The following is a 27054-nucleotide window of genomic DNA, read 5'->3' as shown; positions in this document are numbered from 1 at the left end:
TAAGCATCACTATAGGCTTTTAGACTTGTAGAGGCACAATGTCGCTATGGTAACCAGCAGGGTTACCAGCAGCCTGTTGTATACAAGATATTGATAAGAGCTGTGTGCTTATTAGTGCAATGTTTCCACACATTTCTGTCCTCTGGACTATGCAGAAAAGCTTTAAGAAAGGAGTATGTGGGTGCTGAGAGTGATGGACGCTGGAGGGGTATATTTCTGTTTGATCTCACGCTGTCGGGAGCAGTCCAGAGAAAGGGGCGTCATATCGAAGAACAGCAAATATCTGCTCTGATCAGTGTGTGAGTGACTATATCCGAGAGCATTTTTGGTGTAAAATGCAGACCTAAGCTGATATTTCAGTCTGACATTTCAGGGGTATAATAGTAAAGAGACATATGACGTGATGTGTTAAATCTTTCATACAGTGTGAGTATGTAATCTTCCCACACATCCTCTATAGGACAGAGGGCATGGTTTTTCACCTCCTCTGGCTCTGCAGTGGCTGCAGCAAGGCGTCCTTGGTGCGCTAGCTGTCCGTAGTCCACTGTCACCTGAGAGGCAAGGCCACCCAGCTCCTCAGGGCAGGTTACCGACTTAGTCATCTGGCGGCAGAGAGAACATACATCATCAGCACAAGCAGATTAATGTTTCCCCAGACCTACTGACAAATATTGTCACTGTAGATTGGAGAAGTAATGGAAAACACACAGTCAGGCATGGACATCCAAGCACATTAGTACACCCACCATTTCCTGTGCAGTGATGGCGATGGCCTTGGAGAACTTCACCATGGTGGTCTGGTAGTCCACAAAGGAGCCCTCGGGTTCAGGGGGTGTTCCTTCATCCAGCTGTGAAGATCAACCCAATGGTACTTACTTTTTTACATTAGGGAATACATGTGCTGCTTTATAGATTAGTAAAAATTAAATATAGTTTTGGTTATGATTATTCTTGCATTCAATGGAAGTTTCATAAAGGATCCATCCCACTGACTTTCTGACTCCTAAAATGGCTTTCGACCAAATTACAACCCAACCATTAAACCAGTCTGAAAAATATATCATTCAATATGAACTTTTTACAGATATATCTGTATAATCATATACTGTACATTGGCCAGTAAGTAACAAGAATTTGCAGTACAGAAATGCCAAAGATATTTTATGCCTGAGGTAAGTTATAAACAGTGACTCCATTATATAGTTTGTCCGCCAGAGAGCACTGACGATTCTATCTTTCAGGTAAAAAACAGCCAGCTCTTAAATATCTTGTTTTGATGACTATATTTAAGGAATTTTTCTCTGTTTATGTAATGTGCTTTGTTAAATTAACATATGAATAAACATACAGATTTTAAACTGTATCAATCAGACTATAGAGTAAACATAGTAAAGTAGTATGACTGCATCCTATACCATGCTGCTAATAAATGATAGTGGATTTTTCCACATTAAAATAAATGATCAAATCTACAGTTGCAAATTTTCATTAATCAAGCCATGCTGGCATCACCAATATGGTAATTTGGTAACCTTAGTTCTTTTTGTTGTACAGTATAACTCATTAATTGATATCTAATTTCTTACTAATTAAAAAACTATTAGTGAGAACATTTAAACTGTTTCTATATATGCATTCTTATAAAGTCGTTCTACTTTATATATATACTAACAGGGTTTTAATGTTGGTTGCCTTCCTATGGCTAAACTCAGGGTAAAATAAATTTAAAAAACCACAAGAAGGAAAAATAAAAGTGAAGGACAAGATCTAAGCCAAGTGTATATGTCTGAGTATCTGCAGATCATCGTCAATTATTAACCGCCCTGTCAACACATTGACATGTCTCCCAGCAGGATGAGTGACAGCTAACATCACCAGTGGGCTATGGATTTAAAACTTGTCATCCACTGGACTAATGAGAGTCACTGACAAGGACACGCTCTCAGCATTACCCACTGTGGAATCACTCTTACAGGGAAAGCTCATTTCATCTTCAGACAAATAAGATAGGGAATAGGTGTCAACCTGAAATCCATTTAAACCACCTGTGTGGACTTCTCAAGAGAGAGTGTCACTCTTCTACCCACAGAAACACCAGCGCTTACCCTGCCCATGGACTCAGCGATGGACTCCACCATGCCCCCAACCATGCCCACCTCACTGGCCGCCTCATTTAAAGTCACCATGATGTCATCCACGGCCTCCTTCATCAGCTGGGCTGCTTCGGAGATGGCGTCGTGGGTGTGGGACGCCTGGGGACAGAGTCAGCTGATTAATGTCTCTGTGACAGTCTTGATCTAGCCGCGAGGATATTTATCAGCTTGACAACAGCTCTGGAGTGTGTCCCTACAGCTGGTAAGTACTTCGCCTCTAGCTAGAGGACATTTCACCCGGCTGGATTCTTGCAGTTGTAAAACCTTGTACCACTGTATTTTCTAATATGTCAAACGCTTGATCTTGACATTTGACATGTTGTACAACAGTAACATGTGATATATCAAAATACAGTTACACCGTCTAAATAAAAAGAAGAGAATTATAGAGTGCAGGGGTAGACAGGCAATCTTATGACACAAAAGAAAGTCCTCACAAAACCATTTTATTTTGTGACTCTAATAATGTTAGCTGGGTTTGGGGAACAGTAGAATCAGCTGAGAATAGGATTAGAAATTGTGCAGTGACTAGGTTTTAAAAAAACAATCCCCAAAATCTTAAAATCAATTCTAACATTAATAGAGAGCCATAAAAGCTAGTGAGAACTTGTTGCGCCTTTGTTCTGTGCGAGTTGAATACGAGCAAATGACTTAGAGCTGATAGAAGAACATATAACAGAGAATTACAGTGAGTGAGGCAGAGGGGACCTCTTCATGCTGAGCAGTAAAGAATAACTTGAGTCCCTTAAAAAAAGAGCTATCCTGTAAAAAACACGACTGCTCTGCTGGCTAGACCTGCTCGTTGAAATTTAGCTTACTATCATCATAGATCAACCTTTAAATAGTGGTCTAAACATAGCTGTTTGAATATTATCAACTGCTTAGTACCTTTGGATTTCCCCCGCCCTCCTTGGCAGCATAGAGCATCTGCAGGGCAGATTCAGACAGGGTCTTGGTCTGATCCAGGATGGTCATCTGCTGCTGGTGGTCCTGGAGCTTCGAGGCAAGGCCCACCGATGCCACAATGAGTGGATCAAAGTAACTGGCCAGCTGGGTCACCTGGGAGAATGAGTTTAAGAGAGCCGTCTGAGGAGGGATTGGATCACAAGATAAAAAATAAAAAAAAAACAGACAGAATGGCTTATTCTGTCTAAATCCAGGGGGATGAAGGGATATATGATCAGACTGGCACCTTGTGTCCTAGTTGGGCAGCTTCGCCTCGGGCTGCGGTGGAGACGGGATCAATCAGATGCCCAATCTCCTGCACAGAGGATGTCAGCTGCTCCTGGAGCGCCTGGTGAGTTACAATGGCAGAGAATTACAGTATAAGTCACAACAGAACAGCTACAGATCCCATTAAGTTCTTTCTCTCAGACAAGATAGATAGATGGGGTACATGAACTCACTTCCATGGAGATATCATCTCTACAGGGCAGGGTCTGCCCAACAGCGGCCAGGGAAGCTTGCTCAATGTCCCGGATACATTTATTGATGTTATCAATGGAGTAATCACACTCCCTCTGTCCGGGCGCCTTGTCCCTATCACCAGAAATATTGAAAAAGTAAAATAGGTTTCTGTATTTTTTTGTGCAAATGAATTTACTAAATAAATATATATAATACAAAATCATGGCACAAAAGTAAATGGACATTCATCATATAACATTTTGGGAAATACTTTTTTTAATCACTTTCTTGATGAGAGTTAGATGAGAAAGTTGAACACTTACAGCAAATATAAAACAGAGTAACCGGATAGCTTAGCTTAGCATAAAGACTGGCTGCAGGGGGAAACAGCTAGCCTGGCTCTGACAAAAGGCTTAAAAAGCAAAATCACCCACAAGCACCTATAAAGCTCACTAATTAACACGTCATATTTAGTTTGTTAATTCTATGCAAAAACCAAGATATAAAAATGGAGCAGTGATTTCCTGGAGTCTTGCTGTCACAGGGGGTTGCCTGGCAACCAGCGGACACTCCAGTCTTTTTGCTAAGCCTAGCTAATCAGCTGCTGGCTTGAGTTTCATATTTAGCATACAGACAATGACAGTGGCATCAGTTTTCTCATATAAAGCTCAGCAAGAGGGTGAATATTTACAATACTGTCAGCCAGGGTTAAATCAAAATGCAGGCTATTCTAAGCCTTAGTTGCTGTTAGAGCAGTGCGGTCTATGCATGTGTTCAGAGGATGATGATGAAGATAGATGTGGGTGGGGCACTACCTTTGGTGATATGTGTTTCAGATCCAACACAGCTAGCCTCGTCATCTCATCATCATTCTATAGTTTATATAGCTCTGCAGCTATAAACTAACGTGGCAATTTATTGCTTAGGGGAATGGATATATTCAAAAAAAAAGCCCTCCAGTTCCAGTAACATTTTTTTCCCTCCTACTGTGAGCAAACCTTTCTAAACTTTGATTTGGGATAATCCTGCAGAGACAGATGTGGTCATGGGTGGGATTAACACAAACCTAATGGAGGTGATGAGGCTCTTGATGGAGTCAGAGACGGTCCTGGAGTGGCCGGCCAGTATGGACCAGGTGGGAGGATCTTTGGGGTTGAGGACCAGCGAGCGGGCCGTTTCTAAAAGGTAAGTGGAGCTATCGAGCATGGAGCGGGCCGAGCGCACAATGGGCTCCTGTGCCGCAGAGCCCTGTGGAATTGAAAAGATTATCACAGGTGAAACAACAGCCCAGGTAACACCAACGAAGAGCTAGCCACATCAGTATGACAGAGTTGTTAATATTCCTTGACTACCTTGGAGAGATCAAAGGTGCAATCAAAGGGAGGGATGAGATTAGAAAGGCAGCTTTACACAGACGCAGGAAGAAACACCTTCAGTCTTTATGATCCGAGCCAAAGCCTCCCTCGACAATTAGATTAACAAGCTGAAGATTAGAGCAGCTGTGCTGAGAGAGAGCGCCGTTAAACACTGCCCTCCAACAGATTACAGCCATAAAGCTTTTAGAGGACTGTGCGAGAAGTGTTCCGCTCAGATTGAAAAATAAAAATCCATCTTTCTCCTTGAGTCTTTTCTTGACATTAAAAGAAAAGGGAAAATTGGACCTCAATCCAATCCCCCCCACCTTGTTCGCTGTACAAACCTTTTTTGTGTTGGCTCATATAAGAGTGCCTGTTTGAAGGGGATTGAGTGCACACAAACATAGTCATTAAATCTCCCTGAAGAGTGGCTTCAAGATCCTCTGTAGGATGAGTGGAAAAAATGTACAAATTGGATGTTTCTGTGAACAGAGGACGTCATAACAGATTGCCACTCGTTTTCGTTCAGCTAAGTCATTTAGCAACTGTGGAAGAAATGAAAAAGAGCACTTCAAATGGGGCATTACAAACAAGCATCAAAATGAATGAATACCTCATTGCTGATCTGAGCCGGGATGCTCGCAAACTCTGGGTTGTTGGCAAAGGTTGAGAGGTTTTCCACTGCCTCAAGGAGTGGGGTCGTGGCGATGCGGCACCTGTTCCTGTTCTCCTCTGAAAAATCCCCATCTAGGGCCTGAAACGAGACAACACTGTTTGAATATTTGTCCACTTTGGCTGTATTTTTGTAAGTAACTGAGTTATACACACATCCACAGCTCCTCACTTGACGTAGAAATTCTGTAACAAATTTACACTCAACGTTTTGATCAGTTGGGGAGTTGACCTTGATGGTTTTGACGAGGTTGGCTGTAGTGTTGGCCACCTCTTTGGCTGACTGGACAAACTGTCTCCTGGCCACGGGGTTGGAGGTTTTAGAGGAGGCCAGGCGGCAGGCGTTACAGAGAGCTGAGGTGTGTTTGGCTACAATTGTTGCTGCAGACAAGACCTGATAAACAAGATCAAACCAGAGGCAGAGTTGTATAAAAGGAGGCAGAGTAAATTATTTACGACATTCGGGTCAATTTTAAAGTTTTCAAACTTAATGAGCCATTTAATTCAAATGACAAGAGATCTATATACGCAGGGGCAGTTGCCGTATGCCAGGGAACTGTAATATTTTGCAGCCCCGGACTGGTTCGTCCTACCTGCGAGGGACTACTGGCTGGGTCCACTAAGTTCTGACAAGCCATCTGTATAGCCTGGTGGGCCCTTGCGAACTGGATGGGATCCACCAGCCCCTCGTGGCCTGACTGACTATTGGGATCAGACACACCTACAAGATAAGATGCCTGCAGAAAAGAGAAACACAGTTACACTAATGTGTCAGTTTGCCACTAGACAGGTCTTTTATTGTCCTCCAAGACTACATTTGTTGTCACAGACAAGCTAACACGCCCACATGCAGTCCACGCTCTCTGACATACATAAATAAGGACATGAATACATGAATAGATACATACATAGATTCATATTGTATACATGATGCATAATAGGGGAGCTTTCTGAGAAAAGATAAGCAGTGGGAACAAAGGATTTGTTAAAGTGTGCCCTTTTCCAACAAGGCAGCTGAATCTTGCATGGAGGTGAGGATATTATTTTACAGCTTTAGGGTTGGGTTGGAGTCAATAAAGCTTCCAGTGAAACCTGCCTCACTGTCATGGTTTCCAATGGAAAATAAAGTATAAGGGTGTATAGGTTATAAATACCATTTCAGAATGGTTTCCACCTTGTCAAAATGTTTGACTTTGTTATTATAACTTCTAATTAATATTAGGCATATAATTAAAGAGAAAAAGTGAGCAAGCAAATGGGAAAGGAAGTTGATTGCACCTGTCCTGCAGCCTCCGTCAGTCCACACAGAGCTTTGGACGCCACACCCACGCTCTCCCCGAAGGCGACCACATCACCTGTCTTACAGTGCTGAGAAATGCCTGCCATCGACTCTCCTAGAACCTGAGGGAGAGAAACGTGTACAAAAAATCTGATCTTCGGCTGCCTCTGCCATGTAAAAATATCTCTGACAGTTAAAGTATATGGCGCACGCAATTATTTTAAAAGCCCGTACCTTTGAGTTCTCCATGACGCTCTCGATGCAGTCGAAAGTAGGAGAGTTCGTTGACAGGCTCATTGGGATTATCTAGGAGCCCTCTGACAGCCTATATGCAGAAAGAGATGGTGATAACTACAATAGACAAAACTACTGAGCAGTTCTGCTCTGATACCCTTCCACTTTTATCAGCTATTTAACTTAGTAAACAATATAAATGTAAATGAAGCTGAATGTAATATGCTGCCATGATAAATCATGATAATCAAGGCTTATAAATGCACAACAACATTTGTCATTTTCAGTTACTTGAGTATAAGTGAATGTAGGCTTCAGTATGCAAAATGCTCTTATTCAGCCAGGGTCACTAATGCTGTTACTGTACTGAATTGAATGTCCATCTGCACTGAATGTCTCTATGGGAGTAATCAAATGCATAATAGATGGAAGGCAAGGGTGAAATAATTCACTTCATTTCCCTGATGAAAAACATACAGTACAGGCATGCACAGGCAATGTGAAAGAGGCCTGAAGAGAAGGAGGTCTCTGCATGTGGTATAGTGTATGTGAGGACGGCTACCTCCAACTCCCTCAAGGCGTTGTCACACTCCTTCTGTCCTGCTGCTTGCTGGGTGCAGAGCGTGATCAGCTGGTTAATACTCTCTGTCACCGCCCTGAAACACACAGGCAGCCGCACAGGCTTTTTAGCTCTCACATGTGTCCTCGGCATGCACGCACAGCCTGGCCTCGATCACACGTGCTTTCAGCTCCCCTTATTCAAGCATGGCACCCCTGGCCCCTCACTGCGATAGGCTAACGCAGCACACAGCGAGCGACGAGATTGTCTTGAGTTTGTGTTCAGCCTTGCTGAGCACAGACAGGCTCTAGCCAAAGCTTCCATCTTCCTAATTAGACAGAGAGAAGTCAGTCAGGCCCGAAGCCCTGCGGGACCAGCTGCTTGGCTTCTCTCCACTAGGAGGAGGATACGTACTCCCTCCAGCAACGCTGAACAGGCTCAGCTTAGGAGTGGCATACAGATGCAGCAGGGAGACGTTTTGTGACCGTTAAGTGTAAAATCTGAATTTTTTCATAACTTGTTGCAGGCTTGAATCTGGAACAGGATTCATATTTAGGACAAAATGGTTCAGTTAACTGGCAAACAATGTAATTAGAAACAAATGAGGAGAACATCAGATATATATCAAGTGATATTTGCATCTTATCTCACCTTGCTGCCACAGCAAGAAGATTCTTAGCATTGGCTGCACCTGGATCCACAGACAGAGACTTGGCAGCCAGCAGCAGCTTGCTGGATGCCATGGAGATGTTCTTCAGATTACCAATGACTTGGATCTGGTCCTCCTTGCTCTGGAGGGGAAGAAAATAAAAGAAAAATACAGGTGATTTTCAGATGGATTCAGAGCTGTATTAAATATACACAGTACTTATTGTATCAGCAACATGTGGTAAGAAACAAAATACTGTAGGGGATGTTCTTAATGTGTCACTACCACCTACAGTATATCCTTCTTTCCTGCCTCAGCAGGCAACTTTGAGCCTGATTAAAGCTCGGGTGTCATGCTACATCAACTCCAATCCCAGACGATCTTTCCAAATTAATGAGCAAAATAGCCAGAACAAGAACATCACAAGATCTCATTACATCTGACTATGTTAGTGCTCTTGGGGACAATCATGCGCCTAAGTGAATTAGATGAAAAGGTCTAATTATCAAATGACTTAAATCGCTTAGGTACTAAAGTGACACAAAAATATGAACTGGACCGATCTGTATTTAAGGATTTTTTACGTCCATCAAAGGTTTGAACACTCCTCTCCATGGTGACGGTGGATTATCACTGGGCTGCTTCAGTGGAGTGTGGAGTGGTTGTATGATCGTGAAACCTACTTGGGTGTGTCCTGCCATCTCAATGCCAGCATCCAGGAACTCATCAAAGTCTTGGCTGAACTTCCCCGAGGCCGCAGCCAGCTGGCTGCTTGTTCCACGAGAGGAGTGGACGACCTCGCCTGCGGAGTGGTTGAGCTCAGCTGCCGTGTGGTTCAGATCAGTCTGGGCCTCCTGGAATGTCTTACTGCAGGGAGGGAGCTTCAAAGACAAGACACACATTAGCCATACTGTAGGGTATCAAAAAAGTCAAGTCAGAAATATCCTATTCAGTTATGGATGATTTCTGAATGTAGAAGAAGAAAATACATAAACAAAATGTCAGAAATCCCAAAATAAAAGACTGAACAGGACTTACAATGTCCACCAGCAGCTTCTTGCTGGCTTCTCCAATGCTCCTCAGGGCCATGTCAACATCCTTCTGGCCTGGCAGGCAATTCACACAATTATTCAGGGAGTGCGACACTGCTTTGGCCACCTGAAACGCAGCACAACGCTCTGTCAGTGGATTGCCATTAGTCATTCTAACAATGTGCTGCACAATACAAAGTCCCAGAGAAAAGCTATAAGGGGAGAGACATCTCAAATGCAAATTGAGCTCATGGCAGTGCACGGTAATCCGTGTCACTAATTTATGCTGCTGTCACAGATATATGCCAAACAATATGTTTATCCTCTGAAGGGCTGCGGGAGAATGAGCAGTTTTACTCCGGCACTCCTGAGAGAGGAATACTGGGCGAGAGACAGAGCAGAGAGAAAATAGCAACGCTTAGAGGAGGTGATTGTTATGGAAAGAAGAAATGTTTACAAATCAGTATGGGGGGGGGGCCCTGAGAGGAATAATGCAATCGCTACAGGAATATCACTGCCTCTGGGGTATATATTACCGGGATCTATGCTACCTGTGCCAGTCTCTGCTGACTCTCAGCATCTCCGGGATGAACCAGGGCCTGATGAGCCTCGTGGATCAGCATGGCTGAGCCCTCCATGACGCACTGGGCCGAGTCGAGCATCGCGGCTGCAGCCTGTGGCTCCTTGGTGCTGGCTGCTACACCTCTGGCCGCTTGGGCCAGCGTCCTTAAAGCCTGGGCTGTCTCTCTGGCGGCCACACCTGTGAACAACCAGCCACACATTGAAACAATAATTTAATAATTCAGGAAGTGAGAGAAAATCATGCAGCAAACTGAAACATGTCAGTATAATAACACTTTCAGTAAATACAAGAAACAGAAGATGCAGCCTGACCTTTACATGTGTGTTACAGACAATCTACTGTTGTCTATGGATGTGATGCAGGTGTAATATTCTACAGATGTATATGATGATGACTGATTTCTCCTGTGCTGTACCTTTTTATGTAGTGAGAGTAACCATGTTTCTGCAGAAATTGAAACTGACATTGTACTAAACACATTCATTTCAATCTCATTAGTTTTGCTTTGCAGCAGTCTGTTGGAGCAATACAAATTGAGAGGAATGCGTATTTCCTGTCTTTACTATAATTGTAATGGCATTGTGCAAATCACCTGGCAGGGGCTAGCAGTACCACACTGAGAACAAAACTGTGATACTGAGATGCCCTCATTGTTTAAATAAATGAGTTAATAAAATAAAGATGGCCCCGCATGGGAGGTGCCCTTAACTTATTAAACATAGAGCCGAGGAAAAAAAAAAAAAATAGGAGCAAATTGCATCAAATTGCATTAACCAGCCAAGTGGAGCCATTTGCTGATGGAATGCTAAATCTAGTGAAAATAAGATTAATGAGTAGCGAGCGGTACCCTGGGCCACAGCATGAAGTGCCGCCTGGAAGCGTTCATTGTTAGAAATGTTATTCTCTATCTGTCTTCATCTCTCCTCCCCTGAGATCTTCAATTGAGCCAGAATTGATGGCAAAAACAGCCAAGGCACGCCACATTCAAAGGGCTCAGTTTAAGGCGACAGTAACAGTGCAAATAGAGGAGTCATAATTTGTCATAACCTGCTCTATCCTCATGCTCCCACTTGGCACAGAAGCTACTTTTTCAATAAAACATACAGTTAGCAATCTATATGTAAATATTACATCCATTCACTCCTTCTGGGATTGTAACCAATTTAGACAGAAATTGATTATTTAACTAAACCGCTAACTAAACTTCTCTTACCTGTATAATGTTCATTGCCTTGTGCGGCACATGTTAACAGCTGGGCCATGGAGGAGCCCACAGCTTTCGACGTACTCCCCAAATCCTGAGCGCACCTCTCCAGCTGTGTCAGGCAACAGATCACACAAAAGCAATTTGACTGAAAGTCATGATCTCCCTCATCATGTAAGTATTTCTACAGTTGGATATCTAAAGTATAATGTTTCACTTGAAGTTTATGTGGATGTTGCAATGTACTGACTGTTTCCCCAGGGAGAGGCTTGAGTTGGCCATCGATGACAGACATCTTGGCATCCTGAAGCTCACTCTTGAGCGTCTGTACCGTTTTCAGGGCTGAGTCGATCTCCAGAGGGCCGCATGCTTCGTGGGCCTTCAAACATCACATACATGCATAAATATTACTCAATTTATGCGTGCAGTCTTACGCACAGTGCCTGGTATCTCTAACTGAGATCAGAGAACTAGGCTTACCTATGTGCAGCCTTACATCAAACAGCATTTCACAAGAGAGCACCAAATTTCCTGCATCAGTGAGATGAATCTTGCTATCAGCGCCTTGTATTCTATAGATACCTTCTGGGTAGCAGTCCTGAGCTCTGCCAGGCAGGTAGCCAGGTTCTTGGCACACTGGCCCAGTTGCATAGCAGCAGCCTGGTCAGCCACCGTCGGAACTGCTGACTTTGCAGACGTCACCATCTTACTGCCAGGCTGAGGGATGGTGACAAAAAAACAATTCATTTCTCAAGCACAAAAAGAGCATTTTTTATTTTATTTTTTTTTGAATGTCTGATGATAAAGTGTGATATTTGCTGCCTGTGTAGTGAAATGACTAACCTGTAAGAAGCTCTGGCTGGCCATGATGAGAACGAGCTGGGCACCCAGCTCCTCCGGCTGGGCCTGGCTGCTCCTCATGCCCTGCACCAACTGGGGGATGCTATCTGCTACTGCCTGCATTTAAACATACTTATACTGTATGCTCCATATCCACATCATCATGTTTGAAAGAGAAATGTGCATCCAAGACCACCAAAGCATATATATTTTATGACAGTATGTATTGTAAGATTTGCTTTTTTAAATCCCAAAGTAAAAGAGAAAGAGCACATGAGAAAGAGTGCATGATTGTACCTTGCAGCTGTGTACTAGCTGCTGGTGTGAGACAGTATTTTTGTTGGAAGCAGCAGCATTCTGGGCAGCCGCGATGGTCTGAGTAGCAGCCGCCGCCGCTTGCTTTGCAGCTATCTGTTGGGAAGATACAAATGGAAATCATTTAGGCTAAAGTAAAGAGAGTGGTGCCTGGCTGAGAGTAACATTCACTTTTTGCTCCGTGCAGTAATACGCTGTCATGTTCAGTACTCAGGCAGAGTTGTTCTAATCAAACTAAGAGGGGTCACAAACCAAATCGTTTTGTAAGAAGAGGAAATGGGTGAGATTGCATTGCTCAATCTTTATTTTATTAGATTATCAGCATTGCTTTCCCCTGCTATGTTCCCAAAACCAAAACACTAAAAATATACTGCTCAGCTCCCATTAATTCATAGACACAACACTGGCTTTGAAGCGATGACGAAGATTGAAAACAGAGGGAAGGACATTCCTTGTTGAGTGCACGAGGAGGCGAGGAATAGATGATATCATTATACTGAGAAGAAAAAAAGACTGAGCTGATATGATAGGTAAGGAGCAGCATTTTCTGTTGCATAGTGTGTTCTCTATATTTTTTAATATTCTACACAATAGTGTGTATTCTACAGAATAGTTTTTCATTATTTGCTTCTAAAGCATGTGCTTACCTGCACGGCAGCTGAATGTCATTATTTCAGGTAAGATTAAGAGGGTCTTAAGTGGCCTGAATGTGTCTGTGATAATTGCTACATGCATGCTTGCAGACTCACGACACTTTGGTCTTTGCTGGCTCACACGCTTCCTTGATGGAGGCAACCATTAGCACCATTACTGTGACCATCTGATGCAGGGAGGCGGACTGAGATATAAGCCTGATAGCAGGCTGATCCCGGCCCTGGGTAATGCACAGTTTATGTGCCTGGGATATTGAACATTGGACGCTATAAATGGGATTTATAGCTCTCTGCTATGGGAAAGAGAAATAACACGGACAAATATACTAAATGGGCCGTATTTGTACAAATGACTGCTGAAGCATTTCATTATTGGCATTCTGGCACGTGTTCCACTCTGCCTAATGTGTAAACTCCCTATTTTATTTATACTATGTTTCTACTATGTGTATACCACAGGGATGACGAAATATGGGAGAGAGACGTTTGCGTGACATCTCTGCTGCAAAGGAAACTCGAGGAGGAGGGTTGTGTTTTGATCAAGGTCAAACAACACAAAGATGAGAGCATGTTGACTCCTATGACTCACCTCCAGCCTGTTGACCAGTTTTTTCTTTATTGCATTCTGAGCTGCAGCATTAGTGGCAACACGGAGCCCCTCAGCTGCCTCTCTGAGCCTCTGCTGCTGGTCCTCATTCTCTGGGTAGGCAGCCGCCCCCTGAGGGCACATAAACACACACACACATCCAAGCACACGTGTGCCAATGTGAAAACACACACAGATACATATGACAATGACACATAGACATGGTATTTACCAAAAAGCGATCTGACCAAAGCAATGGAAGTTTAACAACTCTGGTTATACACATTGTACAATAGCTGCAAAGAGGCATTTAGCTCTGTCTGCTTTCTGACAGTTTCCAAGGAAACCGTCAGTGCCAGATTCCCACTTCCTCTTTGATAATGGCAGTGATGTGGTGATTAATGTGTCACAGATCAAAAACATCTAACGAGCCATAAGCAGCGTTTCACATGCCTGGGTATTTCACACTGATGATATCCTGCTCAACAGTGCCAAGGGCTTATTAAGAGCCACTGATGCCGCAGTCTTTTATTTTGGATGTGAAATGATGCTGGTAGTTAGTGCTTACAGTAATGCCAAAATGTGTATTCTGTCAAATGAAAGCAATTCAGTTTGGTTCGTCTCTTAACACTGCATTAAGTATGACATTAGACGTGTACTGTAGCAGTGCTAATGTGAAATGGGTCAGTTTGGAATGAATAACTAATAATGTAATAATGACATAAAGCAGTTAGAATTGGTATCATATTACTGGTTACATGCTTTAATTATCAGCCATATTATTTCATTACACTGTGAGAGTAAACCTGTTACACTCTCACCTTAGCAGCCTCCACCATTCGAGCTGTGGCATCAGCCAGGAGTTTGGCCGCAGCCAGAAGTTTCTTGGAGTTGTCGACGTCCACTTCTGCCTCGGCATCAGATCTCATGGCATTGACCAAATCAGAGGTGGCTTGGGCTAACACCCTGGCCTGACGCACCATCTCACCTGTTCACACATATACAGGACATAAATACATAAAATGCCACGCAGAAATATCAAGATTATCTGCTAAGAATGCAGCACAAAGACAAGCCAATTCAGTGTGCGACGCAAAGCTGATTTGATGCGTCTGTCCATTTACATTTGTTTTGTTTTTTTTCCGGCGAGGACTGTCTGTTTGTTGTGCAGATTGTTGTAGAATCGTATTCGTTTTGACAGGCAGAACTTTGAAAGTGATGGTTAACTTTCAGAGTTGTCATCAACTGTTTAACAGCCAGAATCTTTTGTGACAAAATTATTCTTGAACAAAATGACACAAACAGCTGCACACACTGTCAATTGTGTCAGATCAGTGATAGATTAGTGTGACTTCACCCTAACATGTTCATATGGTTTAACTGCCAATAGTGCCTCATTAGCACTGATGTATGTGCATCACAGGTGTGTGTGATATGAATAAAATCCTCTATCATATCAGTAATTATATATTTCAACACTAGTATACTGTATGTATATTGTGAAATACTATATTTTTTTGGATCAGTTGAGACTGTAGAGATAAAATAACCAAAGGAAATGTTAATTTGTCTAATTCAGTGACTTAAATAGCTAAAAAAAAAGAAATCAAGACACATCATTTAATTGAATCAAACACCCAGTACTGAGTTACAGCAGTCCTGTTTGCTGATCTGCAACATTGCCCATAACAGCCTAATACAACTGGAGATAATAAAAGGAGAATTATTTCAGTAGAAATAATAGAATGTCTAATAGAATGTCTGGCAGGTGACAGCATCAACACATGGCACATCAGTAAGAACTGTCTGTAAGTGTCCTAGGAGTCACATCATTTCACCTCCATGTACTCTTCCAGCTGAAGGTTTCTGGTGAGTCATTCTCTCATCCTCTCAAATGAAAGTCTTTGGAATATATGTTCCATCTCCCCACACACCTGCTATAAAAAGCTTGTGTTTCCCAAACACCCACCTCCAGCCTGAAATAACTCACCCAAAGAAGTTTATGAAAGACAAGACATCTAGGGTGCTTTACAACCTACGTTCCTCTGGCCTTGGGAATCAACCAATACTCTACCTGCAGAATGAACTTTAATCACTGAGCTCTGATCTATTGCTACAGATTCTCTTTTTTTTTCCCTCTAGTTGATTTATAGAAGAAAAACACTTGTCCTTCCAAAAATGCCCAGGTCATATGTTTCCTTTTAAGTTTCAAAGCCTCCCTGATGTTGATTGGGACCAGATTGAGAGCTCTGTAGTGGTTTTGGATGACATGTTTCCTACAACCCCTTGAGAATTGGCTGGGTTTGGAAATTCTTCAACCTCATGGCTTGAACCATAACAAATAATCCAAGCTTTGAAAAATGTTTCAGCAGGATTTTTTCAAGATCACTTAACATGGACATAAATATGGGCAATACCCGAAGGCCCTTTCATGCAGCCAAAGGACATTAGAACAAGTGCAAGCAGGTATTAATTAAAGTCCACCTGATTTTTTTTCTCTGTTTAATCCTTGTTGTTGCTGGGTAAAAAGGTTTGGATAAACCCAGAAGAAGCATTTCCAACTGGACTTCGCTCACAGCTGCACTTTTATTTCCACTCACCGGCATCCCCCATGGAGGTGAAAATGTTCTCTGTCACATTCATGATCGTGTCTGTGGCCTGGTCGTAACGTCCGATGGGCTCCCCGCAGCTGGCATAGTGGCGGACGTGCTGCAGCAGGTCGCTGAGGGCTTGGCTCACCACGCCAGCTGCCGCCCCGACCTGCTTCAGCAGCTCGCCGTCGTCACTGGCCGAGCGGCACGCTTTGACGCAGGTCTCGACCGAACGGTCCACCAGCTTCCCAGCCTCGACAAGCTGCTCCTGACACACTGGGGAGCTGATGGTCGGGCTCACCACCTGCACCACACACAGTCATTGGCAGAAACTCAAGATGGATTACAGGAATTGAGGAGTACTTTGATATCATACTGGCTATGTCTGTGATAATTCTTGTTTTATCCAAGAATAACAGAGAGAATAATTAAAATCACTTGTTTTATTACAAACATAACAGAAGAAATGTTTTTGGAATTTTAAGTTTAATATTGCATATTTCCACAGCAAAATCGAACAAAGCAACCAGAATAAAACATGTATGGTATGTCCTTTACCTACCTGGCTATGGAGGTAAACAAGTTTTAGATCAGTACCTTGGTGCAGGCCACCAGCTGTGAGGTGGACAGGGCACACTGAGTGGCAGCTGCGATCACCCGGTTCTGCAATATGGTGTCCTCGGCCACCTGGGCCACGTTCTTGGCCTTCAGGACTAACATAGCAGCTGCATTGGCCACTGCTTTGGCCAGATTCATCAGGGTGTCCTGCAACATATTAATCAATGTCCTTCACTGAAACACAGCACAGCTGCGCACATGTGACTGAAGAGACCAGGAAAGTAAATGTTTTTTAACTCATTTTGTTCAGATGATTTAGTGTGACTGATGGACAACTAATGCACAAGGAACAACAGTAAAAGTACTTTAGCAAGAGGCAGATAGTGATTATGAATTTTAGGATGTGAATAATAAATTCAGCTGGCTATTAAGTAAAGCAAATGGATTACAGATTCCAATGACCTTCATGTAGTAGAGGAGTACTGGCTCAAGGTCCATGAGACCAAGAATGTGGATGATATATGAGCCCTCTTCTCCAGGGATTAATACTAAAGACTGTGAGAAGACTTCTAGGAAACAGAAGATTTGTATGTAACAGGCGAATGAGACAGATAGCTACACATGAGCTTGTGTTAAAGAGTGTCTGAGACACTCCATTGTTGTCATCCTACAAATAAAATCTCTCTTTCTGACTCTCTGTTGTAAAAATCCACATGAAGCAACAGTCTAATAATAAAGCCTGAAGTGATTACATAAGTGAGTATTGACATTTTTAAGCGGGGCCTGAGAATATGTGTGTGTCTTCCTGTTTGGCCGGCAGTGTCATAGGAACAGTGAGTGGGTGGCGTCCAACCTGGAACTTCTCATCGGTCTCGCCCTCCCCCATGTGACGGAGCAGGTCCCCGCTGGCCTGTCCGATGCTTCCTGCCGCGGTCAGCACCGTCTGTCTGGGCTGCATGAAGATGACATCACCACATTCATTACAACTGGCCCGGCCTGTTCTCGCACAGGCCTCTGTGAGCTACCTAAAACAGACCTCTGGATCACAAAAATCACCCCAGAAAGCCCCTTCACTGCAGCTTTGATAAAAAGGAAAGCATGCAGTTCAGCACTGTATTTGGCTCTGTGGCTACCGGGATTACAGTGGGAGGATGAAATCTAAGTCAGTGCAGTATTCAGTGGGCGTCTCACCTCAGCGGCCGCGGGCTCGACGGATCTGAGCAGATCTGATACGGCTCCTGCCAGCATCCTGGCAGCACCCATGAGCTTGTGTCCGCTGCCCACCTCGTCGTCCATTAACGCCGCGAGCAGCTTGACACCCTTGGACATTTCCGTGAGATTGGAGGAGATGGTGGTGATGGCGCAGCCCACCGCCGTGTAGTCGGTTTCTGTGGGCTCACCTGCGGAGGAGGGATGGAAGGATGGATAGGTGGCCATCATTACAAATTACACCTCTACTGTGCATCTTAATTTGCTGTGCCGCTGCCCACATCGATTTAGCCGATCCACGGGGCAGCTTGTGTGTCATATGCTGTAACACACACATCAGCGTCAGTGTCATAATTAGAGCCTATTTGAAATGGTTCCGCTGAGATGAGCGTGCTGATGGAGCAAGTGGCTGTGAAGAAGGAAAACTTTGTATTAGACGGTGGAGTGAGTATAAGTGCAACCAAACAGATGGTGAGATAAGATTAAAATCCTGCAAAAGGCTGGCAGGAACTTGACTGGCGTTGGGCCAAGCAACACGGGGTAGCAGTGAGACAGAGGGACACTGGCAGTAAGTTGAGATTCAGGACAAGAAGTTCAGGATTTATTTGCCATTAGAAATACTTAGTGGGAAAAATGGGAGATGCACCCTTGTTTAAAAAGATCATCATCAGTGAGTACTTAACTCTGACTGAGAGAACATTTTTATTGATTCACACCTTGGGGCTGTACACAATCATGTAAAGATGAATACTACTTTTAACAACAGGGCCTTTTTCTTCAGAGCTTCACCTAGTGCAGTCTTCATAAACCAGAATTCTGGTGTAGGAATAAATGAAAACTGAAAATGATGGCATGCTCCATCCTTTAGTTGTTTAGTATTCTCTCGGGTACTCACCTGCAGTGAGATTGACCACAGATGCAGTTCCAGCGGTGATAGCATCAACCTGAGAGTGGATTTCATGTTTGGATTCATCCACTTTGTTCTGAACCCAAACCCTGGATGCCTTTCGGTGGAGGAGGAGAAGGAGAGCTATTGGCTTTCATCGCAGTGGGTGATTTTCAGCTCATATAAACTTTCTTGTGCAGGATTAAAGGACTCTGGCTCAAACACCTACAGCTTTGGAAACACTCAAGCATTAAATGCAGCCTCCACATTTTACAGTCAGTTCTACATCTTAATTATATTTGAGGAATATGATGGACTTTGATGTAATGAGAATACTGGATTCTCTCTAAGCTCTCTTTGCTTAGCAAAAACAGAGGTTGTAATATCAGAGAGCACACATTCATGATTGCTAGAAAAGTGGAGCTGTATAAATGATGGGATGTGGAGGAGTTCTCTAGTTTCCCATGCCACATCTTATTGTAAAATATTTTTCCAAACTGTGCAGCAAGTAGAGAGGAGACTCACCAAGTCATGGCCCAGTGGAGGGAGATTATCAACATGTCCCAGGTCAGCTTGGGCCTGCTGCACAGCCTGCATGCTGCTATTGATGGTCCCCATCAGGGCCTGCTGGGCCAGACTCTGACAACAACAAACAACAGAGCCACACAGTGTGCAAATGACTAGGGAAAAAAGCAATCTAAATACACAACATGCATTTTATGTGGGTGCCAAATTGTGAACCTCTCAATCTTGGAATCTAATGTCTATAAACCGCAGGAGACAGATGGGCTTTTAGTGTGAGTACAAGGACCCTCTCGTTCTCTATCTCACTCACAACCATATTCATATTGTTCATTGTGGCTTGTTGCTGACAGCAGGGGCCACAAGCAATGCTTCAAACGTCGCAGACCACATTTACATAAAAAACAGGAGAATGATGTACCTCAATTCTGTGTTCCGATATTTTAAAAATTGGAGCACTGATCATTTTCTCATGCCCTCTGTTCATTTTTTGTGGCACTTAGTATTTTATCTGTGGTCCCTGATTGGATGCTAAGTTTTGATAAAAATGTGATGACTCAGAGGGTATATTTGTACATTTGGTATAGTCGCATTTGACTGGGACACCATGTTAGCTTGCAATTGCAACTGCTCTTACTCACCAGTGGGGGCATGTGTCCTCTGTGCATCTGCCCTGTGGTGATTTGCTGCTGGGCAGAGGGCATAGTACCCACATTAAAGGTGTCAGGCCCGCCGATGGACCCGGACCGAATTATACCAGGGAGCGCCACAGAGCCGTGCTCCACGCGACCCACCCGGTTGAACTGCTGCTGCAAAATAGTGGACCTAATGCAGTGGGGAATAGATGACAGTAAGCGCATGATGGATTTCATAATTAAACACAGTCAAACACAAAGTGAAGCACTGCATTAACAATTGCATTCAGGGCAGACTTTGTAATGTTATTCATGCTGCTTTTCATCTAATCTTCCATCCTTATGAAAACTCATCAGATCAATTATAAATGATCTCATTTTAGGATAATTATCTGTATGTCTAGACAGCGGCATTGTGCTTTGCAAATGAACTTATGTAAGTGTTTGAGAGTTGGCTACTTTCCTCCTGAGTGGATTTTTAAATTCTGATAATTAATCCACATGATAACGTAACTGTTAATAATTTAGACAACAAAAATTACAAAATTGCAATTAAAACAATTACCACGCTTGTTAGCGACTGTTCCCTAGGTGAGAAGGCATTGTCGGAGAAAGTATTATACAGAAAAACGTCTGTTTTTCGTGCCCAGCTCAACAGATGCTCCTGACTCCATTGGTTAATTAGGGCCCGAGCAACGAGTTGCGTGGGCCCAACGGGGCCATGCAACGAGTTGCAAGGACCCTCTTGTTTTCGGTCTGTTTATTATTATTATTATTATTATTATTAGGGCCCGAGCAACGAGTTGCGTGGGCCCAACGGGGCCATGCAACGAGTTGCAAGGACCCTCTTGTTTTCGGTCTGTTTATTATTATTATTAGGGCCCGAGCAACGAGTTGCGTGGGCCCAACGGGGCCATGCAACGAGTTGCAAGGACCCTCTTGTTTTCGGTCTGTTTATTATTATTATTATTATTATTATTAGGGCCCGAGCAACGAGTTGCGTGGGCCCAACGGGGCCATGCAACGAGTTGCAAGGACCCTCTTGTTTTCGTTCGGTTTATTATTATTAGGGCCCGAGCAACGAGTTGCGTGGGCCCAACGGGGCCATGCAACGAGTTGCAAGGACCCTCTTGTTTTCGTTCGGTTTATTATTATTATTATTATTATTATTTTTTTTCTTCTTTTTCCGCCTCTTTGATCGCCTTTTTGAGGGCCTTAAAATGCGTCAAAACTCCTGAAAATTTGCAGACGCGTCAGGCACGGCGAAAAATTTAATAATTTAGGGGTCTTGAGCATGGGTGTGGCAAAATGGCCTCGGTAGCGCCACCTACATTTTTAACGGAACAGCCCCTCAAGCCCGTTGCGCCTAAAAATCTGAAAATCTGCACACATATGTAACATCCCATGACGCACCAAAAAGTCTCTTGGAGCCATATTCTAAACCCAACAGAAAGTATTTTTATTTTGACCGGAAGGTGAAAAAATTGTGTGTTTTTGGCCATTTCCAGGGGTCGCTTGAACGCGAACTAGTCCTAGACGCATTATCCGATTGACTTCAAAATTTGATAATTTGTTCTTAAGACATAGACGAAGTTAAATTGCAAAAGTTTCGGACTTTTCATTGAAGGGCGTGGAAGTTATGGCCCCTCAAAGTTCGATCACTCGCCACAAAACAGGAAGTTGCTTTATTTTTGCTATATTTCGGCCATACTTTGTCCAAACTGCATCAAACTTTACAGGATTGTTAATGGTACCTATCTGCACACATCCATATGTCAATATTCATACAATTGTTGTAGCACCACCTATTTATAGCAGGAAATGACATATTTTATAGTGTGATGTCCAGTTTCTAGACGGGTGACCAGATTCACTTCAAATGTTGTCAGGACAGACTTAAGGATTTTTGGAAGACTGGCTCCGAAAATTGTGAGTTTGGGTCGAAGCGTGTGCCGGTTCTGGCCCGTCAAAGTTCGGAAACCCAACTTCCTGTTTGAAACCTCAGATTTTGGGGTAACTTCCTGTTGCGACTCTCTACTTTATCCTACAGATGGAGCCATTGTATTACTCTTTGATGGGTTTTTGGAAGGGGGTCTCTGTGTGTGTGTGTCTGTGTGTGTCTGAGGGGGGAGGGGAAGAGGAGTTGATTGTGTCTGTGAGAAGCTGCCACAGGGAGGTTACAGTCAATAGAGCCATGAGCTGTCACAGATGATGAGCTCTGAATAATATTATCACAGAAAATAATTAGCATAAAAGCTTTTATTTAAAATTTTTACATCTGGGAAGTGTGAACTGTTACGCCAGCGTGTGCCCTGCGACCTGCGTTGACCCCGCGGTTGCCGGGGTCCCGCGGTCGCCGCTCCCCCGACGGACGCCGGGTGCGAGGGCCCGTTCAACGCTGCTCGCAGCTTTAATTATTATTATTATTATTTTTTTTCTTCTTTTTCCGCCTCTTTGATCGCCTTTTTGAGGGCCTTAAAATGCGTCAAAACTCCTGAAAATTTGCAGACGCGTCAGGCACGGCGAAAAATTTAAGAATTTAGGGGTCTTGAGCATGGGTGTGGCAAAATGGCCTCGGTAGCGCCACCTACATTTTTAACGGAACAGCCCCTCAAGCCCGTTGCGCCTAAAAATCTGAAAATCTGCACACATATGTAACATCCCATGACGCACCAAAAAGTCTCTTGGAGCCATATTCTAAACCCAACAGAAAGTATTTTTATTTTGACCGGAAGGTGAAAAAATTGTGTGTTTTTGGCCATTTCCAGGGGTCGCTTGAACGCGAACTAGTCCTAGACGCATTATCCGATTGACTTCAAAATTTGATAATTTGTTCTTAAGACATAGACGAAGTTAAATTGCAAAAGTTTCGGACTTTTCATTGAAGGGCATGGAAGTTATGGCCCCTCAAAGTTCGATCACTCGCCACAAAACAGGAAGTTGCTTTAAATTTGCTATATTTCGGCCATACTTTGTCCAAACTGCATCAAACTTTACAGGATTGTTAATGGTACCTATCTGCACACATCCATATGTCAATATTCATACAATTGTTGTAGCACCACCTATTTATAGCAGGAAATGACATATTTTATAGTGTGATGTCCAGTTTCTAGACGGGTGACCAGATTCACTTCAAATGTTGTCAGGACAGACTTAAGGATTTTTGGAAGACTGGCTCCGAAAATTGTGAGTTTGGGTCGAAGCGTGTGCCGGTTCTGGCCCGTCAAAGTTCAGAAACCCAACTTCCTGTTTGAAACCTCAGATTTTGGGGTAACTTCCTGTTGCGACTCTCTACTTTATCCTACAGATGGAGCCATTGTATTACTCTTTGATGGGTTTTTGGAAGGGGGTCTCTGTGTGTGTGTGTCTGTGTGTGTCTGAGGGGGGAGGGGAAGAGGAGTTGATTGTGTCTGTGAGAAGCTGCCACAGGGAGGTTACAGTCAATAGAGCCATGATCTGTCACAGATGATGAGCTCTGAATAATATTATCACAGAAAATAATTAGCATAAAAGCTTTTATTTAAAATTTTTACATCTGGGAAGTGTGAACTGTTACGCCAGCGTGTGCCCTGCGACCTGCGTTGACCCCGCGGTTGCCGGGGTCCCGCGGTCGCCGCTCCCCCGACGGACGCCGGGTGCGAGGGCCCGTTCAACGCTGCTCGCAGCTTTAATTATTATTATTATTATTTTTTTTCTTCTTTTTCCGCCTCTTAGATCGGCTTTTTGAGGGCCTTAACATGCGTGAAAACTTACCAAAATTTGCAGACGCGTCAGGCACGGCGAAAAATTTAATAATTTAGGGGTCTTGAGCATGGGCGTGGTAAAATGCCCTCGGTAGCGCCACCTACATTTTTAAACGGAACAGCCCCTCAAGCCCGTTGCGCCTAAAAATCTGAAAATCTGCACACATATGTAACATCCCATGACGCACCAAAAAGTCTCTTGGAGCCATATTCTAAACCCAACAGAAAGTATTTTTATTTTGACCGGAAGGTGAAAAAATTGTGTGTTTTTGGCCATTTCCAGGGGTCGCTTGAACGCGAACTAGTCCTAGACGCATTATCCCATTGACTTCAAAACTTAATAGTATGTTCTTAAGACATAGACGATGTTAAATTGCGGCAGATTTTGAGTTTTTGTTGAAGGGCGTGGAAGTTATGGCCCCTCAAAGTTCGATTACTCGCCACGAAACAGGAAGTTGCTTTATTTTTGCTATATTTCGGCCATACTTTGTCCAAACTGCATCAAACTTTACAGGATTGTTAATGGTACCTATCTGCACACATCCATATGTCAATATTCATACAATTGTTGTAGCGCCACCTATTTATAGCAGGAAATGACATATTTTATAGTGTGATGTCCAGTTTCTAGACGGGTGACCAGATTCACTTCAAATGTTGTCAGCCCCTCCTTGAGGATTTTTTGGAAGACTGGCTCCGAAAATTGTGAGTTTTGGTCGAAGCGTGTGCCGGTTCTGGCCCGTCAAAGTTCGGAAACCCAACTTCCTGTTTGAAACCTCAGATTTTGGGGTAACTTCCTGTTGCGACTCTCTACTTTATCCTACAGATGGAGCCATTGTATTACTCTTTGATGGGTTTTTGGAAGGGGGTCTCTGTGTGTGTGTGTCTGTGTGTGTGTGTTTGAGGGGGGAGGGGAAGAGGAGTTGATTGAGTCTGTGAGAAGCTGCCACAGGGAGGTTACAGTCAGGAGAGCCAAGAGCTGTCACAGATGATGAGCTCTGAAAAATATTATCACAGAAAATAATTAGCATAAAAGCTTTTATTTTAAATTTGTTGCAACAAATTCAGGTTTCTTACAGCATTTTCCTTATTGAAAACTAAATTCTACCTGAAATGTATCAATAAAAATCTTCTTTTGCAGTTAATGTCACCAGTTTATAGTTTAGTTTTAATAGCATTCCCTGTCACTGATGTGCCTTTAATTATCGGTTCTATCAGGGATCATTTATGTGTTTATCTTACGGGGGTGAGCCACCTCACAGGTTGGTTATATTACCTGTTGACCTCAGCTCAGTGAGCTAAGACAATGTTTAATGCAGTGTTTTTTCTGATATGAAAATGGATATTATTCAGCACATCTAACCTCAGCAGGCCCTCTTCAGAAACTCATATCTGCAGATGTCAAAGCTGGCTCAAAAAATTAAACTGGCTTCAAATTAATTTGAAGGAATTGTAGGTTATTTTGAATTCATGTAATCTTACCATATGTCTCCCCTTGACCAATAGTCTTTACAGTTTGGTTTTGATCAGTTAGGAAATTTCACAAGGGGTCGGCTGATATTTTCATGTTACACAGTGTACGGTGACAGGAAAAGTGCACGTCTACATCCACCGGCGTCGAGGTGAACCAGCTGAATATAAGCCACTCAAGTTGACGACAAGTGCATTGAAAAGTAAAAGCTGCTGGCCTTTACCTTTTCTTTGTAAAAGCGCCTGTTCGGCCAGTAGTTAGTAAAGTAATATTTTCAGCGTTGTCCACAGTCTCATGACATGTTTAACAGGAAGCACAGCACGCTGGTTAAGCTCATGGCAAACTGTTACTAACAGCTAAAATGAAAGCTTGTCTGTATGTAGTCTAACTGGTTAGTTTGTCACTAATCTCCAAATTTTGCAAATTGCTATAAACTTCACTCTCTTAAACCAGTAACAGTCTGAGCTGGACTGATAGGGGTCTGTATGGATAAAGATAAAATCCTAATGATACCCATCCCTACAGCTGGTTAGTGGCTTCGCCCTGACTTTAGGCAGATGAGATATTCACTGTTCAAATAACTTCATTATAACCCTTGTTTAAGCATAAATGATTTATATATGCACCCAATAACAGAACTTGCAAAAAAATGCTTTTGCTCAAAGCTCAAAGCTTGTAAACTCAAGTTAAAACTGAGTTTTATCTCCTTTTGGGAGGGGGTATCTGTGTGTGTGTGTGTTTGTGTTTGTGTTTGTGTTTGAGGGGGGAGGGGAAGAGGAGTTGATTGAGTCTGTGAGAAGCTGCCACAGAGAGGTTACAGTCAGGAGAGCCAAGAGCTGTCACAGATGATGAGCTCTGAAAAATATTATCACAGAAAATAATTAGCATAAAAGCTTTTATTTAAAATTTTATACATCTGGGAAGTGTGAACTGTTACGCCAGCGTGTGCCCTGCGACCTGCGTTGACCCCGCGGTTGCCAGGGGTCCCGCGGTCGCCGCTCCCCCCGACGGGCGCCGGGTGCGAGGGCCCGTTCAACGCTGCTCGCAGCTTTATTATTATTATTAGGGCCCGAGCAACGAGTTGCGTGGGCCAACGGGGCCATGCAACGAGTTGCAAGGACCCTCTTGTTTTCGTTCGTTTATTATTATTAGGGCCCGAGCAACGAGTTGGTGGCCCAACGGGCCATGCAACGAGTTGCAAGGACCCTCTTGTTTTCGTTCGGTTTATTATTATTATTATTATTATTATTTTTTTTTCTTCTTTTTCCGCCTCTTTGATCGCCTTTTTGAGGGCCTTAACATGCGTCAAAACTCCTGAAAATTTGCAGACGCGTCAGGCACGGCGAAAAATTTAAGAATTTTAGGGGGTCTTGAGCATGGGTGTGGCAAAATGGCCTCGGTAGCGCCACCTACATTTTTAAACGGAACAGCCCCTCAAGCCCGTTGCGCCTAAAAATCTGAAAATCTGCACACATATGTAACATCCCATGACGCACCAAAAAGTCTCTTGGAGCCATATTCTAAACCCAACAGAAAGTATTTTTATTTTGACCGGAAGGTGAAAAAATTGTGTGTTTTTGGCCATTTCCAGGGGTCGCTTGAACGCGAACTAGTCCTAGACCGCATTATCCGATTGACTTCAAAATTTGATAATTTGTTCTTAAGACATAGACGAAGTTAAATTGCAAAAGTTTCGGACTTTTCATTGAAGGGCGTGGAAGTTATGGCCCCTCAAAGTTCGATCACTCGCCACAAAACAGGAAGTTGCTTTAAATTTGCTATATTTCGGCCATACTTTGTCCAAACTGCATCAAACTTTACAGGATTGTTAATGTACCTATCTGCACACATCCATATGTCAATATTCATACAATTGTTGTAGCACCACCTATTTATAGCAGGAAATGACATATTTT

The 27054-nt window shown here is 43.3% G+C and overlaps 1 protein-coding gene across 1 annotated transcript in view; it reads right to left on the bottom strand.

The window, feature by feature from the left end:
- tln2b (talin 2b) overlaps positions 1-27054 on the bottom strand; it is a 99050-nt gene that overhangs the window by 14853 nt on the left and 57143 nt on the right. Inside the window, 16 exon segments of the mRNA XM_051073362.1 lie at positions 483-602; positions 747-848; positions 2106-2252; positions 3042-3212; positions 3346-3447; positions 3560-3692; positions 4627-4808; positions 5529-5669; positions 5820-5981; positions 6181-6324; positions 6866-6988; positions 7101-7136; positions 7138-7191; positions 7663-7756; positions 8311-8450; positions 8992-9189. Of these exon segments, the coding sequence (XP_050929319.1) occupies positions 483-602; positions 747-848; positions 2106-2252; positions 3042-3212; positions 3346-3447; positions 3560-3692; positions 4627-4808; positions 5529-5669; positions 5820-5981; positions 6181-6324; positions 6866-6988; positions 7101-7136; positions 7138-7191; positions 7663-7756; positions 8311-8450; positions 8992-9189 (2049 nt within the window).

The sequence above is a fragment of the Lates calcarifer genome, linkage group LG10, assembly GCF_001640805.2.
Source record: "Lates calcarifer isolate ASB-BC8 linkage group LG10, TLL_Latcal_v3, whole genome shotgun sequence".
Lineage (NCBI taxonomy): Eukaryota > Metazoa > Chordata > Actinopteri > Centropomidae > Lates > Lates calcarifer.
This window is presented reverse-complemented; position numbering and strand designations above follow the sequence as displayed.